This window comes from Cydia splendana, chromosome 21 (assembly GCF_910591565.1).
Source record: "Cydia splendana chromosome 21, ilCydSple1.2, whole genome shotgun sequence".
Classification (NCBI taxonomy): domain Eukaryota; kingdom Metazoa; phylum Arthropoda; class Insecta; order Lepidoptera; family Tortricidae; genus Cydia; species Cydia splendana.
In genome coordinates this window covers 7,591,900-7,609,056 of record NC_085980.1, presented here as the reverse complement: position 1 = coordinate 7,609,056, position 17,157 = coordinate 7,591,900, and the positions used below count along the sequence as shown (strand labels likewise).

Below are 17,157 nucleotides of genomic sequence, written 5' to 3'. Positions count from 1 at the left end.
ATTAAAAAAATCCAAATCCGTTCAGAAAAGACGGACTTCTGAGATAAAATAAAAAAACGACCAAATGAGAGTCGGACTCGCGTTCCAAGGGTTCCGTACATTACACAAATTTTAACAATGTATTTTTTATGTGAAACGCGAGAGAAATGTCTTTACGGAACCCTAAAAATACGATCGAATTGATAACTTCCCCTTTTTCTTTGAATTCGGATAAAATGTCTCAAATTCGAACCATTATATTATGAGGTTATGAATATTAAATAAAGAAATTAATATCAATAGTAAATAATTTATTTTACCCAATTTATTTAATGCTTTAAAATAACTGTCTTGTTGTGTTTACTTTCCTCACATAGTAGGTACTTTTTTTATGAACCTGATGGTTTAATGGTTCTTTCGTCGTTAAAATCATAAATAAATATATTCTTGGCTCTAGAGCAGTCCCCGCTATCGATTATGTGCCATTCGGCTGAAACAATACAAGTCGAATTAAAAAAGTAATAAACACGAAGTTGTAAACAACACACTAATAAAGTTATTCATATTTAAACGCGTTATGCTCTGGTTTCCTAGGATAGCGGTGCCGTCATAGCGGCCGTCTCCATACAAATACTACGACATCCATATTTAGCCGTATTATTTAGTATGGACATAGAGAAATATAAGTAAGACAAGAGTGCTCACTCCATACATCAGTTTTGGAACCAAAAATATTAGTATTTTCATAGTCGACATCTAGCATCGAGTAGCGGAATTATCAGAAAGAACTACTACTACTACTACTACTTAACGTTCTGATAATTCCGCTACTGGATGCTAGATGTCGACTATGAAAATACTAATTTATTTTTGGTGCCAAAACTGATGTATGGAGTGAGCACTCTTGTCCTATGTATGGTGCCTCAAATCTTGTAACTTAAATTTGAACCACTTTCGGGTGTCTGATTGAGCTGAAATTTCGCATACGTCCATATTTCCGATAACATGCAATAATATGCTAACATGGAGCTGATTTGACGATGCAGTCGGAAGGTAGCCAAAAGAACTCTTCGATGGAAAAACATAAACACATTGAGTTTAGGCTCATTCGAAAGGCCTCGAGAAATACTTGATAGACATGCAAAGTTGAGAAAGTACAGTGGGCAATAAAAGTGTGTATCAAAAAATATTTTTGACGGTTAGGTACTTGTTCTATTGGACCCTCAAAGATAGCGTTTATGTATATAGTTGCTATACAATATTTTTTTGGATAAAATGTAAGGAATCGAATGGTATCCTTACTTATTTCCTTTTTAGAAGTTAAAAAAACTTATATTTTGAAACTTTCAGGTCCTGTATTTTTGTATTATTTTCATATATTATTTTAATATCCACATTATTGTGATAAATTGCTTATTGGCTATCTATTTTACTAGATTTTGTTATAAAATTTAACATGTGTCATCATCCCTATTGAAGCGGTTACACAAGGTAGGTCATAGGTATGTTTCAACTTTCTACTTCTTAAAAACTTAGTAAGGCTCAGCAAAATGTGCCCAAATCGGTAAAGACGACAGTTTCTCTAAAATATTTAACACAAATATCCAGACAGATTGGCTAGTGTAGCTACCAAGTGGATGCCAGAAGAAGGGCGCGGACGCGGGAGGCCCAGACGAAGCCATACCTTTCTCAACAACTGGCCAGAGCAGGCGCTATGTCGGGAGTCATTGAAAACAAGGGAAAAGGCAATTTGCCCAGCAGGGGGACACCATAATAGGCAAGCAAAAAAAAATTAAAAACAAAGTTCTAACCTTTCTTCTGCTTGCAATTCTCCAGGTACAGGTCGCACATGGAGCCGAACTCATTTCGTTTGTCTCCGTTCGTTCCGCAGACCGGTCGAGAAGCGGCCCTGAAATTACACATATGGTATCATTAGGGTTTCTCCAGATATATAGACGCGACGCGCATTCGGCAAAAGCCGATAGGAAAAAGCTTTATGTCCGCGCAATAAGAGCGAAAAAGCCGTCGACGCGTAGGCAGGCGCCGGCCAAGGCCCCAACGTTGTCTGTTCTCTTTGACGGCGCAGCAACTATAGTATCACTTCTCTCTCCTCGCTCTTTTAAAAATGCCATTTGTCTAAAAAGAACAACCATACTGTTGACAAGATGAACTTCAAATCAAGGTGTTGCAGTTTTTGATGGATTCAAGCTGTGTATGTGTGCGTAAAAACGTGTATGTGTGCTCTTTTAGGGATGTGAAAAGTTGTCATGTTATCATATATATAAAATTGAAAAACCAGAACGGGATAAAAAACGAGGGAAGAAGCGAGATGGCGGCTTACAAATTTCTAAAAAAGTTTTTGACACGTTTCTCGAATACGACGCACGTATGATAAGAAAAAACTGTTCCAATCTATTATCTAAATATGAGAATAGAACTAGAGCATTAAAACTATCGCTTTCGATGCGTTTTTAATTTACAATAAGCAAAAGAAATTTTCATAACAATCTTCATATTACTACGATCGGCCATTTCTCGGCAACTCTCGGTTAGTTTCGTTTCGGTGGTGCTACAGACTAGACTAAATTATTCGTAAGTTAAAGTAACCTAAATTATGTTTGTCATGTTGGTATACAGTTATTATGGCACTAGCTGGTAACACTTAGTTTCCGAGATATCGCAAAGTTACACTGTGTCCGATTGTTTCAATGTAGAACAACTGACCCTATTGTAATTAAAAATCTGAACTTTCCCTTCGTTCCCTGCTGGGGCGTGATGATAAAATCGTGATCTGATAACCACGATAAAGAATAAAAGCGTTTTTTGTTCATTTTAGGTAGGTATCGTTAAACCTTTCAAGTAAAATTAAAATTGCAAGAAATGTCGATAGTTTATCGATATGACTTTATTGACATGGCCACAGCAAGGTGGATTCACATTGTTAATCGCACATAAAACAAAGTGGCAACAGTGACAGCTCGCTTAGACTCCATCTTTAGGTATACAGGGTGGAAAGGCACGACGATCCTTCCCGGAAGTATTAGGTCGTTTAAGTGATACAGAGACTATTGGTAATGGTAAGAATCGTTAATTGAGTAAAAAATAAAAATTGCAAAAATACTACTTTTTAACTGTGGTGATAACCCTATAGCATGTGCACATGACGGCTAGATTAAGGATCTCCGTCGGGATAGCTCGGGACTTTACACTTTTTTCCGATCGTTGACAGTATCGCAATGATGTATGAACGACGCATAAATGTCAAATAAATAAAATGCATGCAAAAATATTACAAACAATTTTATTACTTTCTTAGATAATTACTTTTTTCCAATATTTAATACTATCTTCTTTTCACATACGGTGTTCAAATGTACCTCCGTGTATTACAACGCCGCCGCAGCCCGTACCCGAGTATGTCGATGCACATGCGATATAGTGTATGCTCTTCGTCATTTATCCTCCGCAGAAAGCACCAATTAGCCTTTGTCTCATTTCGTCCGCAGTTTCACATTCCGTTTGGTTTGGTACACCATATCTTTTACACAGCCCCACAAATTTAAATAGCCACGAGCATCTAACATTTTTATTTGAAGAATATGACATTCAATAAGTATAGTTCAATGAAAATTTAATTTCAAACATCAGACGTCTTGTCTATTTCCTACCACGCAAGAAGGTTTGTTAGTTTGGTATTGAAGAAGTATTTATTCTTGATTTATTCTTAGTATTTCATTTTTGCAAGTTCATTTGGTGCAACTAACACAACCTACATGTAATTTTTTATTATTTTAAATAGTTTCCAATTATTCGAAAATAATTTTGTGAAACGTGTTAAGAAACTAAAACCTTTTTATCAGTCAAGGAAACCAGAGATATTTATAAGACGATTGCGTACTTTTGAGTGGTTGTTAATGTCACCATTTGAACTGTCGTTGTAAACAATGTTGTGGTTAGTATTATTAATATTAAGGAATAACATAACTATTTCATTCAAGTATTGAACAAGTGGAACCACTAAGAAAGCGAAAATCCTGCAATGATTCTTACCGTGCTATAAGCAGACCTAAAAATGGTTAGATGGCAACAAATTAGCATAATTTCCTGTCGAATACTGATTGTTTACAAGTAAGTTCATTGACCCTGTCACCTGTTAGGGTTAGAACAAAGTAGTTTTTTGCGTGGATGTTTAAAAGGTCATAATTTAGAAACGGTTGCCCATATTAACATAGTTTCTATGGAGAAAATATAGAGCTTAGGCTAAACTATCTCCCATTTCCGGAAAGGATCGTCGTGCCTTTCCACCCTGTATATCTATGGCGCCGGCTGATCGTTTCACCAAGTTTCACTAAATCAAAACGTATTGTATTCAATATATTCCTTTACATTTTGTACACTAACGCAAACGTTTGCTAAAATTATCAACAGTTTGCACAGTAAACATTATTATTGTCAACATATTTCTGAGCTAACCTGTATAAGGTATCATTCAGGTTCAGACTGTACCGTTACCTATTGCTGCAGTTTGACGTTGGCTGCAGTAATGCTGCTGTAATATTGCGGCACAACATTGCAGCAGATGCAAAAATGCCAAATAACTGTCTGAAATATATACATAAAATCATATGTACATACATATATACAAAACTTGGGGCAAACCAAGGCAGCGGTGGCGTAACGTCATCGCCAAAGATTTAAACGCCTGTGGGTTAGCGGAAACCGATGTCCAGGATAGAGCGAAGTGGAAGGAGAAAAGTAGGAAAGCGGACCCCGTCACAGCACGGGACAAACGCTAGGAGGGTGATGATATGTACATATATACATTTATATGTAACAATGTAATAGGGGTCGTATCTATGTAGTTCTACTGCACTCTCTGCTGGTCTCCATTGCAGTACGGCGGGGTAACGCAGTGGGAATAATAGGGACATTTTTTTGGTTATAATAATGACAAAATCAATAGCTATGCTCGGATTTTTGACATTTGCAGCAGTAATGCACTCGGCTAGCACTAGTAATGGACGCCGCGCGCGAGAACGCAACTCATGCTAGACGGTTAGACTTATTTGTTATCGTCTTGACGAATTGAAAAAACCGGCCAAGTGCGAGTCGGACTCGCGTTCCAAGGGCACATTACACAATTTTTAACAATGTATTTTTTATGTTAAACGTGAGTGAATGCCTTTAAAAGACCCGTAGGGGTCGGATCAATAACTAAGGCCGACTTGCACCATTCCACTAACCTGGGGTTAACCGGTTAAACCTGGAGTTACCATGATTACCAGTACAATTTGACACTGGGTTAACGGTTTAACCGCTTAGCCGCGGGCAAAGATATATGTAACTCCGTATAAGATAAATAAAGTCTAAGAAAAAAACGTGCCTCGGAAATCAAGAAAAAGTCATTCTCGAATAGATGGCGCCACACCTTTTGCCTATTCTCGGCTAGATGGCGTCGACGACACCGTTTGATATTTAACAATTTTAACACATATCTGTGAAAGAACATGGGTCAGTATGGAACAATAAAAATTAAAAATCATTTATCCGTATACATATTTTGATTAATTTATACATTTTCAATTTTATTTTAAGTTTTACTCGTGTGTCGATAGATGGCAGTAAATGTACCGTGACTACAAAATTTACTATGGCAATAGCCCTCTAGACTATCTATTCTCTTTGCCGCGGGTTATTGAGATGGTGCAAGTGGGCCTAAGTGATTAAAAGTCCGACGCACGCATGACTGCGTATTTCTAATAGATTTTCCTATTATCTATAGGTAAAGAACTATTTTATTGTATTTAGACAAAGAGAATAGATAGTCTAGAGGGCTATTGCCATAGTAAATTTTGTAGTCACGGTACATTTACTGCCATCTATCGACACACGAGTAAAACTTAAAATAAAATTGAAAATGTATAAATTAATCAAAATATGTATACGAATAAATGATTTTTAATTTTTATTGTTCCATATTGACCCATGTTATTTCACAGATATGTGTTAAAATTGTTAAATATCAAACGGTGTCGTCGACGCCATCTAGCCAAGAATAGGCAAAAGGTATGGCGCTATCTATTCGAGAATGACTTTTTCTTGATTTCCGAGGCACGTTTTTAGGGTTCCGTACCCAAAGGGTAAAACGGGACCCTATTACTAAGACTTCGCTGTCCGTCCGTCCGTCCGTCCGTCCGTCTGTCACCAGGCTGTATCTCACGAACCGTGATAGCTAGACAGTTGAAATTTTCACAGATGATGTATTTCTGTTGCCGCTATAACTATTTTGTAGTCACGGTACATTTACTGCCATCTATCGACACACGAGTAAAACTTAAAATAAAATTGAAAATGTATAAATTAATCAAAATATGTATACGAATAAATGATTTTTAATTTTTATTGTTCCATATTGACCCATGTTATTTCACAGATATGTGTTAAAATTGTTAAATATCAAACGGTGTCGTCGACGCCATCTAGCCAAGAATAGGCAAAAGGTATGGCGCTATCTATTCGAGAATGACTTTTTCTTGATTTCCGAGGCACGTTTTTAGGGTTCCGTACCCAAAGGGTAAAACGGGACCCTCCCATATAACCATTCCAGTCGCAGAATCACAAAGTGGTAACTAAATGTCAGATGTGTCGTAACAGAGTCCACACAATGTGTCTAGAATTGTTTCGAAACAAAGTGTCGTCGCCGTGTCTACACTTTTCCGTAACAAGGTGTCGACACATTTGTGTGCACTTTGCGTGCGGTTTGCGACTAAATCTGACAGCAAATTTGTGACAGCAAATGTCAATATAAAATACCTCTTGAAAACCAAGGTTTGTCAAACTACTATTAATGTCTCGTGTGCTCGTAATTCTAGTAAGTCATCATGGGCAATGCAAATGATAATAATCGACCGAAACCATATAAACACCCAACACCCGTCAACCTTTTACAGAAAAGTTTTTAAAGAAATGCAATAAGCTACTTAGGTCAGGCAACGAATGCTCCAAAAGTTGTAGAGGGAAATGCTCGGAACACAATTTTTGACTCCGTAACTCGGTTTGACAAGTTAGGAGGTGAACATATCAAAAGTCCCCGGCCGTAGCCCTTGAGCGGGGGGGAGAGAGGGGGCTTTGAAGGTCCCACTTTCCGGTTTTTCGATTATATCTCGGAAACTATGCATCTCAGCGACATGGCCACTTATACAAAATTAAAGTTTATTTAATTTGTTACAAGTTTATTTAGTAAATTTTTTCGATATGTTGAATAGTTTTTGAGATATCCGCTCTTGAAAGTTTATTTAGGGCTCTCAATTTTATCTTGATATATCTATATCAGTGAAGGTGCTAGGCCGTGTTTGGTATCGTTTTCGTATAAATCTGGGGTGCTGAATCCATTTAAGGTATCACATTGACACCATTCCACAAAATAAAAAGAAATCTTTATAGGGTTCCGTACCTCAAAAGGAAAAAACGGAACCCTTATAGGATCACTCGTGCGTCTGTATGTATGTCCGTCTGAATGCACAAAATAGTTCTTTACCTATATATGACAGGAAAACCTATTAGAAATGTGCAGTCAAGCGCGAGTCGGACTTAATGTACGGAACCCTTAATATGCGAGTCCGACTCGCACTTGGCCGGTTTTTTTTGAAACTCCTCTTGACGCTTAACCGCTGAACCGATTTCGTTGAAATTTGGTATAGAAATAGTTTGCGTCCCGGAACAGGACACAGGATAGATCTTATAACCAAAATCATCTTTTGAAGGTGTGAAAAGTGGCGTGGAAATTTGTACGGGAAATCAATAACCGCTGAACCGATTTATATGAAATTTGGGATGGTCTACATCTTTGATTTAGTTAAAAATGATAAAAAAACATGACTTCAAACCTAAACTTAAACAGTATTAACTTCAAGAAGTCAATTCTGAATTCCCCCCTACACCTCATTTCACACCTTTAAAGGATGATTTTTGAGATAACTTATTATGTCCTGTCTCGGGACTCAAAATATATGTGTACCAAATTTAAATTAAAACTGTTCAGCAGTTTAAGCGTGAAGAGGAGTTTAAAAGAAAGTATTTTAATAAGTTTTTACTTCGGAATGGTGTCAATGTGATACCTTAACTAAATTTGGTACTGCGAATTTATACGAAAACGATACCAAACATGGCCTCGTAGCTTTACTGTTGTAGAAGTCAAAATAAAATTGAGAGCCCTAAATTCTTATTACTTGGCCAAACTTGTGTAGAAGGAAAAGGTAAAATAAAAGTCTTCGGCAGGAATATAAGACACAAATTTTTTTTTTTTGCGTTACTATTTCAACCATCAAATATAAACATACCTTGATTATATTATTCTAGTGAGATCCTCATAGATAAACAAAAACATTTACTTAAAAAAATACAAGGTCGAAATGTCACGGAACTTGTGAGAGTAATATGTGAAAAATAAAAACTTTTATGACAATAAAATCTGGACAAAATTTAAGAATCACCCAATTGCGTCGAGGAATCATCTGTATTTTTGCTTGTTTCATTACCTCCTCGCTTCTTTTTTGTCCTTTGTATTCTGTAGCAATTTGTTAGATCTGAAAATAAAGATAACTTGCGTCGTCACGGATGTCGATTTATAGGTTTTAGGGAGTGCAGAATTCGAAAACGATGATCATTTTATAATCCAAGATGGCGGCTACGTATTTTGTCATAAAAGTCGTCATGAATATCGTTTTATAGGTTTTAGGAAGTGCCGATTTCGAAAATGATGACCAGTTTGGAATCCAAGATAACTGCCGTGCACTTTGTCATAAAAGTCGTCATGGATATCGTTTTATAGGTTTAAGGGAGTGCAGAATTCGAAAATGATGACCATTTTGGATTCCAAGATGTCTGCCGTGCACTTTGTCATATGACCCGTCATGGATGTTGATTTATAGGTGTTAGGAAGAGTAGAATTCGAAAATGATGACCATGACCAACGTGCACGGCAGACATCTTAGATTCTAAAACGGTCATAATTTTCGAATTCTCCACTCCCTAATACCTATAAATCGAGATCCATGACGACTTTTATAACATAGTGCATGGCCGCCATCTTGGAATCCAAAATATTTATCATTTTCGAAATCTGCGCCCCCTAAAACCTATAAAACGACATCCATGACGACTTTTATGACATAGTGCATTGCCGCCATTTTGAAATTGAAAATGTTATCATTTTCGAAATCTGCGCCCCCCAAAACCTATAAAACGACATCCATGACGACTTTTATGACATAGTGCATGGCCGCCATTTTGGATTCCAAAATGGTCATCATTTTCGAAATCTGCGCCCCCTAAAACCTATAAAACGACATCCATGACGACTTTTATGACATAGTGCATGGCCGCCATCTTGGAATCCAAAATAGTCATCATTTTCGAAATCTGCGCCCCCTAAAACCTATAAAACGATATCCATGACGACTTTTATGACATAGTGCATTGCCGTCATTTTTAAATTGAAAATGTTATCATTTTCTAAATCTGCGCCCCCCAAAACCTATAAAACGACACCCATGACGACTTTTATGACATAGTGCATGGCCGCCATTTTGGAATCCAAAATGGTTATTATTTTCTAAACCTGCGCCCCCCAAAAACCTATAAAACGACACCCATGACGACTTTTATGACATAGTGCATGGCCGCCATTTTGGATTTCAAAATGGTCATCATTTTCTAAATCGGGGCCCCCTAAAACCTATAAAACGACATCCATGACGACTTTTATGACATAGTGCATGGCCGCCATCTTGGAATCCAAAATGGTCATCATTTTCGAAATCTGCGCCCCCTAAAACCTATAAAACGACACCCATGACGACTTTTATGGCATAGTGCATGGCCGCCATTTTGGATTCCAAAATGGTCATCATTTTCAAAATTGGGGCCCCCTAAAACGTATAAATCGACATCCATGACGACTTTTATGACACAGTGCATGGCCGCCATTTCGGATTCCAAAATGGTCATTATTTTCGAAATCGGCACTCCCTAAAACCTATAAAACGACATCCATGACGACTTTTATGACATAGTGCATGGCCGCCATCTTGGAATCCAAAATGGTCATCATTTTCGAAATCTGCGCCCCCTAAAACCTATAAAACGACACCCATGACGACTTTTATGGCATAGTGCATGGCCGCCATTTTGGATTCCAAAATGGTCATCATTTTCAAAATTGGGGCCCCCTAAAACGTATAAATCGACATCCATGACGACTTTTATGACACAGTGCATGGCCGCCATTTCGGATTCCAAAATGGTCATTATTTTCGAAATCGGCACTCCCTAAAACCTATATATCGACACCCATCTCGACTTTTATGACAAAGTGTTTTGCTACCATCTGCATGCAAGACATTTCTATTATTTTTACGTACAAAAATGGCCCCCTGACAACTTTCAATCGAGATTTAATCGATAATTTATTCGATTAATATTCAGATTAATTCAATTTCAATCTATGTTAGGTCGACTAAACTAATCGCGATTAAAATTTGAGAATTAACTTTTTTTATTCCATTAATTAGTCGAATAAACAGTTAATCGATTAATGTCCATCTCTGACCACGGCATTTTTACACTTTGAGAATATCTGAAAACAAATCAACACAAGGAGCCATTTTGCAAATCCAGTAACATACCAGTAACTTTGTTATTACTTTTGACAGCGTGTGTCATGTGTCAACACAGAGTCGACACAAAGTCGAAACATTGCAACTACTTTGTGACTGCAATATTTCTCAGCCTTAAACCATATTTATACATCATAATTAACAAGTTTCGTAGTATGTAAAGCGTTATTTCCGTTATTTAAGTATAGTATACGCATCGAAGTACTAAAAATGCTTCAAATAATATAGTTATGAACACAGGCACTGAGAAGTAAACAATTTTATTTCCGGCTAAACTAAAACAATGTGGTGGCGCGTTGATTATATTACACTTAGTTTATCAAATCACTCGAGCAGTTTAATTCCCCATAATAATTTAAGTCCTATTGTAATATAAATGCAAACAATATATAATTACGTCTTGTAATCCGTTTTAGAGATGGCGTATTAATGTCACTTATTTTAATTTAAGTATTTTTCCATCTGACAGTTTCCATTTGACAGGAACAAAATGAACGAATGAACGAATGATTTTGGCATAAAGTAGTCGCAAACCCGAAACAATGTGTGCACACGGCGACCACACTTTATGTCACTTTGTGTCATGTGTCGACCCTTCCCCATTTCTGGTAACTGTGTCGACACGGCGACGACTCTGCGACTGGAATTGTGACCGAAACAGACGGTGTCGACACAAGATGTGTCAACACCGCGTCGTAACGGCGACTGGAAATGGTTGTATGGGCTATTACTAAGACTTCGCTGTCCGTCCGTCCGTCTGTCCGTCCGTCTGTCACCAGGCTGTATCTCACGAACCGTGATAGCTAGACAGTTGAAATTTTCACAGATGATGTATTTCTGTTGCCGCTATAACAACAAATACTAAAAACAGAATAAAATAAAGATTTAAATGGGGCTCCCATACAACAAACGTGATTTTTGACCAAAGTTAAGCAACGTCGGGAGTGGTCAGTACTTGGATGGGTGACCGTTTTTTTTTTGCTTTTTTTCGTTTTTTTTTTTTGCATTATGGTACGGAACCCTTCGTGCGCGAGTCCGACTCGCACTTGCCCGGTTTTTTTTCTTAGACTTTATTTTTTCTTAGACTTTATTTATTTATCTTTTACATATATCTTTCATTTAGATTTCCTATCTAGTATCATTTTCTGCCTATTTTCATGAATAATTTCTAAGTAAGTAGTTTCGGAGAAAATAGGCTGTGACAGACGGACAGACATACAGACAGACAGACGCAAGAGTGATCCTATAAGGGTTTCGTTTTTTTTTGCTTTTGAGGTACAGAACCACAGAATAAGTAATAGTATTATCGTAACAGAACCCTAAAAAATCGAAAATAGGAGACTTACATGATGGTTGTCAAGCACCGGACATGGTCGTTATAGCATCGCTCGTCAGTCGAGTTTTCATCGTACTGTCCCAGGTACTGGTCGTGTTCGTACTGGAACTTCATCGTGGTGTACTCGCCGCCTGGGTCTATGTTCAACACCTCTTCCAACTCGGCGCCAGTCAAGTTTACTTTTGGCACGTTTCTTAGTACTTGGAACATTATGGAGAATTAAATAAATATTATTTTACACAAATCGACTAAGCCCCATGGTAAGCCCAAGAAGGCTTGTGTTGTGGGTACTCATACAACGATATAAATAACATATAAATACTTAAATACATAGAAAAACAACCACGACTCAGGAACAAATATCTGTGTCATCACACAAATAAATGCCCTTACCGGGATTCGAACCCGGGACCATCGGCTTCATAGGCAGGGTCACTACCCACTAGGCCAGACCGGTCGTCAATACGGTAAATATACCGCGTTATACGGAAAAAAATATACCATTTACTTTATTTCGAAATACTAACAACTTTCGGGTTATTTCGACTCAGAATACTACTATACTTTATGTATATATTTTTTCTTATACAGTCACCTGCAATAATATCTTACACAACACAACGATCTTATTTGTAGAGCCATGAGAGCGTGTCACATATTTTTGCGGCGGTCCAAGAGTAACATATTATTGCAGGTGACTGAACAGCATTTTTAGAACTATAAGTACATTAGTGATGAGGCTTGAACTGACGATTTTTTCAGTCTAGCCCGGTAACAGGTGAAGTCTAGTCAATAAAACTTATAAGTCTAGAATAATTCAATTTATTTGACGAAAAGAGCTAATACTTACGCGGTTCGGCATCATATAGTTTAAATGCTGACCCGTTGAAAACTACACACAACAGAACGGCACAACATATTTCCTTAGCAAACATGTTGTTTGAAACAGATTCGAACCTGCAAACTGCAATATATAATTATATTATTACCACAAACGGGTCTATTGCGATATAATTTCATTGTTTTTACCTTAAATTCCGACGTTTCAGCTGAGTTGCTCCAGCTGAGCCGCTGAGCTGAGTCTTTCCGTGACCACAGCTGGTGCAACTCAGCTGAAACGTCGGAATTTAAGGTAAAAACAATGAAATTATATCGTTTGTGTAATTAAACATGTGTACAAAACGCGAGAGTTTAAAGTGTTATATCTTATTATTATTCAAAACGACGGGACTTAATCGCATAAAATGAAGTTTTAAATTTACCTCCGACGTTTCGACGGCGTTGTTCCCGTCCTGCTGTTGTTGTTGTCGTTGTGGTATTGGCAATATATAGTACAAAATCTAATTAAAAATCCAATTTCTTGAAACTGCTCGCAGTTTGGTCTTTAATTGAGTACCGTTGATGAGTAATAGGCATCAAGTGTTATACATCTTTGGTAAGCTATTAACCTGAGTTTCGTTTTAGAAAAGTGGAATAATGAGTTAATTACTCATTCAGTAGGTACCTACATTGAACTCATAAATAAGCGTTACGGCGTGATTCGGGAAATGAATTAGAGATTAACTAGATACGATATAGTAAAGATATGTGACGTCCCACGGGTAAAGGTACCTTATGGCGGTTTGCGCTTACGCTATTATTAACGCCGCTCCAATATTATTGCGGCGCTATGCGACGTAAGCGCCAGCCACCATAAGGTACCTTTTTCCGTGGAACGTCACATATCTTTACTAATTCATATTTATCTAGTGAATCTCTAATTCATTTCCCGAATCGCAGCGTTACATTCTTAAATTAGTAAGAAGTGTGAATACTCCATGCCATCCGTCGACAATTTTAGTCAGTATTTTTTTATAGGTACTTAAATAGCCCGGGCCAATTACGTAACTACTGGAGTTCCTTAAGGAATCCTGTAATTTCCACCGCCATATCAGTTCAGTTAAGGACAGGTGGCGTAAGTAAATTAACTTTAATTGAAACACTTAACGAGGCTCGGCAGTGTATCAAAATCGTCCAAATTATGGGTAATTTCGGCATGACCCAGTTAGGCATCAGTTAAGTGTCCATTAAACCATGTTGATGTTGACGCTCGGTGCGATACGTTTTATAGTGTCATTCCTATCGCTTACCAAGCGTGGGCAAAGGCCGCGCCAAATAAACGGGAGACCCTTGTGAAATTAGACAAGCTGAGATTAAAATGCGTTTAATATGTCTATGGTAAAATCACTGAGTTATTAACTATAGAGACGACATACCAAACAATGGAATTGTCGCAATCACAACCTGTGCCACGCAACCAAAACGTCGTAAGCGCCGTGAAATTCGAGGCGCTTACGCGTTTAGGTCGCGAGATTCATGCTCCGCTTCTATGGTTTGATGCCAAAACGGCAGCAACTCATGGCGCAAAATGCTGGTTCTCAGTGCCGGTTCTATACGTTAGTAATAATATTTCAATGGGTAAAATATATCTAATTTGATAACTAGTGCTATTTGTAGAAAAAATCGCAGTTATCATAAAAACATGCCCATACATGCTTACTTATGTAGCCTCCTCGTCGGGCATTAAATTTGTCGTCTGACCAGCGTGCCCTGCTTAATTTGTGCTGTACAAGAAAAAAATAGCATTACAGCAGTACGCAAAAAACGGCAAAAAAAATCACGTTTGATGTATGGGAGCCCCACTTAAATATTTATTTTATTTTGTTTTTAATATTTGTTGTTGTAGCGGCAACAGAATACATCATCTGTGAAAATTTCAACTGTCTAGCTATCACGGTTCCCTGGCGACAGAATGTAATAGGGTCCCGTTTTCACCCTTTAAGTACGGAACCCTAAAAAGACGGTAACTGCAAAAAGTGCATGCGTGTGTGGGTATGGCTTTTGTAGCTGTTTTTACTACTTTTTACCTAATACCTACCAGTTATCCAGTTCGCGTCGATAATCTACCCAACTCAATTCATACCCGACATAAAACTATTGATAACTCTACTTTTTAGGGTTACGTACCCAAAGGGTAAAAACGGGACCCTATTACTAAGACTCCACTGTCCGTCTGTCTGTCACCAGGCTGTATCTCATGGACGGTGATAGCTAGATTGTTGAAATTTCCACAGATGATGTAGTTGCCGCTATAACAACAAATACTAACAAGTACGGTAACCCTCGGTGGGTGAGTCCGACTCGCACTTGTCCGGTTTTTGCCTTCTTATTTACTCTGAAACTATACATAATGGTTCATTGATAAGGGCAGGCGTGGCTCACTCCGCGATTTCGCCGCTTTGCAACAGGTAGCTAAAAGTACATCCGTTCCACACCAATTTTGGTGGCTAGCCATAAGCCGCGCGTGGCGCTGTCGCCACCTAGCGGCCATATCTGTCCCGATCGTAACAGACGCGTTTTGTTAGAGAGTGAGTCTTCTGTACCTAATACTATTATTTATTCTGTGACAAAAATTTGTCCTTGACCTGTGAATCCCTAAGGATGTGTAACAGCGAATTTGAGGAGCATATCATTTTTACGCCGCTCGGCGATGCAGCTGATTTATTTTGATTTCCCGAGGGATGGTAACTGGCAATAATTTCCCCTCGTTTCTAAGTTAAGTTACAAATATGTGAAACATGTCCCTCAATATTTAATGTGTAGACATACATTTTCAACTATCACAGAACTTAACAAACGTTGTATGTATCACTCAACAACATCTCTCTTAGAGTTATGGTAACATTCCATTTCTAACCGCAGCTGCACTACCGGTACTGAACGCGTCGCTCGCATTGTCAATTTCCATAGTAAAATTGACAGTAGTGCAGCTGTCGTTGGAAATGGAATGTTACCCTTAAGGTGACAGTCCATTTCCAACGACAGCAGCACTACCATTCATTTTACTAAGTATGGAAATAGACAATAACACCGACGCGTTCGTACTAGTAGGGCAGCTGCGGTCACAAATGGAATGACCCTTAGACCAAGAAAATTCTGCAGCGAATTTGATAGCCCACGCAGTGCAAGTGTTATTTATACGTCATAATTTCATAGAACTTGACAGACATTGAAAATAACACTTGCACTGCGTGGGCAATCAAAATTATATGTTATAAAAATGTCTGCAGACTTTTCTTGGTAACTCTAACTCGCTTTTCACTTTTTGCATTCTAGATTTTTCTTAGCCGTCCCGTGGACCATGGATTAAAAGTTTAATTTTCTCATTCGACTCTTACAACAATGTTTAAAGTCTGAAATTTACAATCAATAGAATAAATACGCCATACCTAATCACAATAAGCCAATAATTTTACATTTTATCTGATGTAAAAATTAATTTAAACCAGGAACAGACACTTCGGTCAGTCTAAAGGATGACTCGCGCTAGACCGGGCCGTGCGCGGGCCGAGACGTCCGACAATGTCATTTTCTATGACGGCTGATCGGTGATCACGTGGTGCTTTCCATAGAAAATCGGCCCGGCTTAGCGTGAGTCATCCTTAACTCAGGGTCCACAAATACGGCAGAGTAGTTTTCTACGGTCAAACCTAATATTCCAAGACGCAATTTCGCCTAATTTCGTTACTTTAAAACGAGCCGGCCTCCAAGGAATCAAAATGAGATGAGCACTTAATATTAAAATGTCCATCTTATTATATTACACGACTGCCCAAATAATACAGTAAAATTATACATTTTGCGTTTGCGTCAAATCCGGTAGTTCTGATTTTTTGCAGGCTTGTTTATAATGTTGGCCCAATGAATAATCCAAGTTTGTGACCTCGAGCGCCGAACGCAACTTTGTCAAAAATCTAATAAACCGCAATTTTTTTTAGATTTGGGCGATTATAACCCTGAAGTACTAGTTTTTGATAGTAATTTCCTAGGGCGTTTTAAAAGTAGTAGTAGTATTTTATTATATTAGGTAGATACTACTCATAGTTTTTAATACATGCTCTAAATTGCGCTAATGGAATCGAAAAGTTTAAAATATAACTTCTATTTATTTAATCGATACGATGCAGAGTCTGTCTAACCCTTCAAGTGGCGGTCAACCCGTGAATAGTCGATGCGAAAATCAGTAAACTGTCATCCACCAGTGAGTGGTTAATGAGGTGTTGACGTAAGGTATGTTGGGGTAATACCGGACGGATTTGGGACTAATTGGGAGACCTCGCGAAATAT

General features: G+C 38.0%; 1 protein-coding gene across 1 annotated transcript; it reads right to left on the bottom strand.

The window, feature by feature from the left end:
• Window positions 1–279: 279 nt before the first annotated feature.
• Window positions 280–13,295, bottom strand: LOC134801165 (uncharacterized). The gene is made up of 5 exons (XM_063773711.1): window positions 13,254–13,295; window positions 12,842–12,948; window positions 12,002–12,191; window positions 1,791–1,888; window positions 280–469 (listed from the first exon to the last, which is right to left on the bottom strand). The coding sequence occupies exons 2-5, from the start codon at window positions 12,924–12,926 to the stop codon at window positions 369–371; spliced, it is 474 nt and encodes a 157-aa protein (XP_063629781.1). The 5' UTR covers window positions 12,927–12,948; window positions 13,254–13,295; the 3' UTR covers window positions 280–368.
• Window positions 13,296–17,157: the final 3,862 nt, after the last annotated feature.

Excerpts from the sequence above, each read along its gene's own strand:
- LOC134801165 (XM_063773711.1), bottom strand. The coding sequence starts at position 12,926 with ATGTTTGCTAAGGAAATATGTTGTGCCGTTCTGTTGTGTGTAGTTTTC. Across the intron at positions 12,192-12,841 it reads ACTATATGATGCCGAACCGC|TACTAAGAAACGTGCCAAAA; the intron begins GTAAGTATTAGC and ends TAATGTTCCAAG. Across the intron at positions 1,889-12,001 it reads CGGTGCTTGACAACCATCAT|GGCCGCTTCTCGACCGGTCT; the intron begins GTAAGTCTCCTA and ends GTGTAATTTCAG.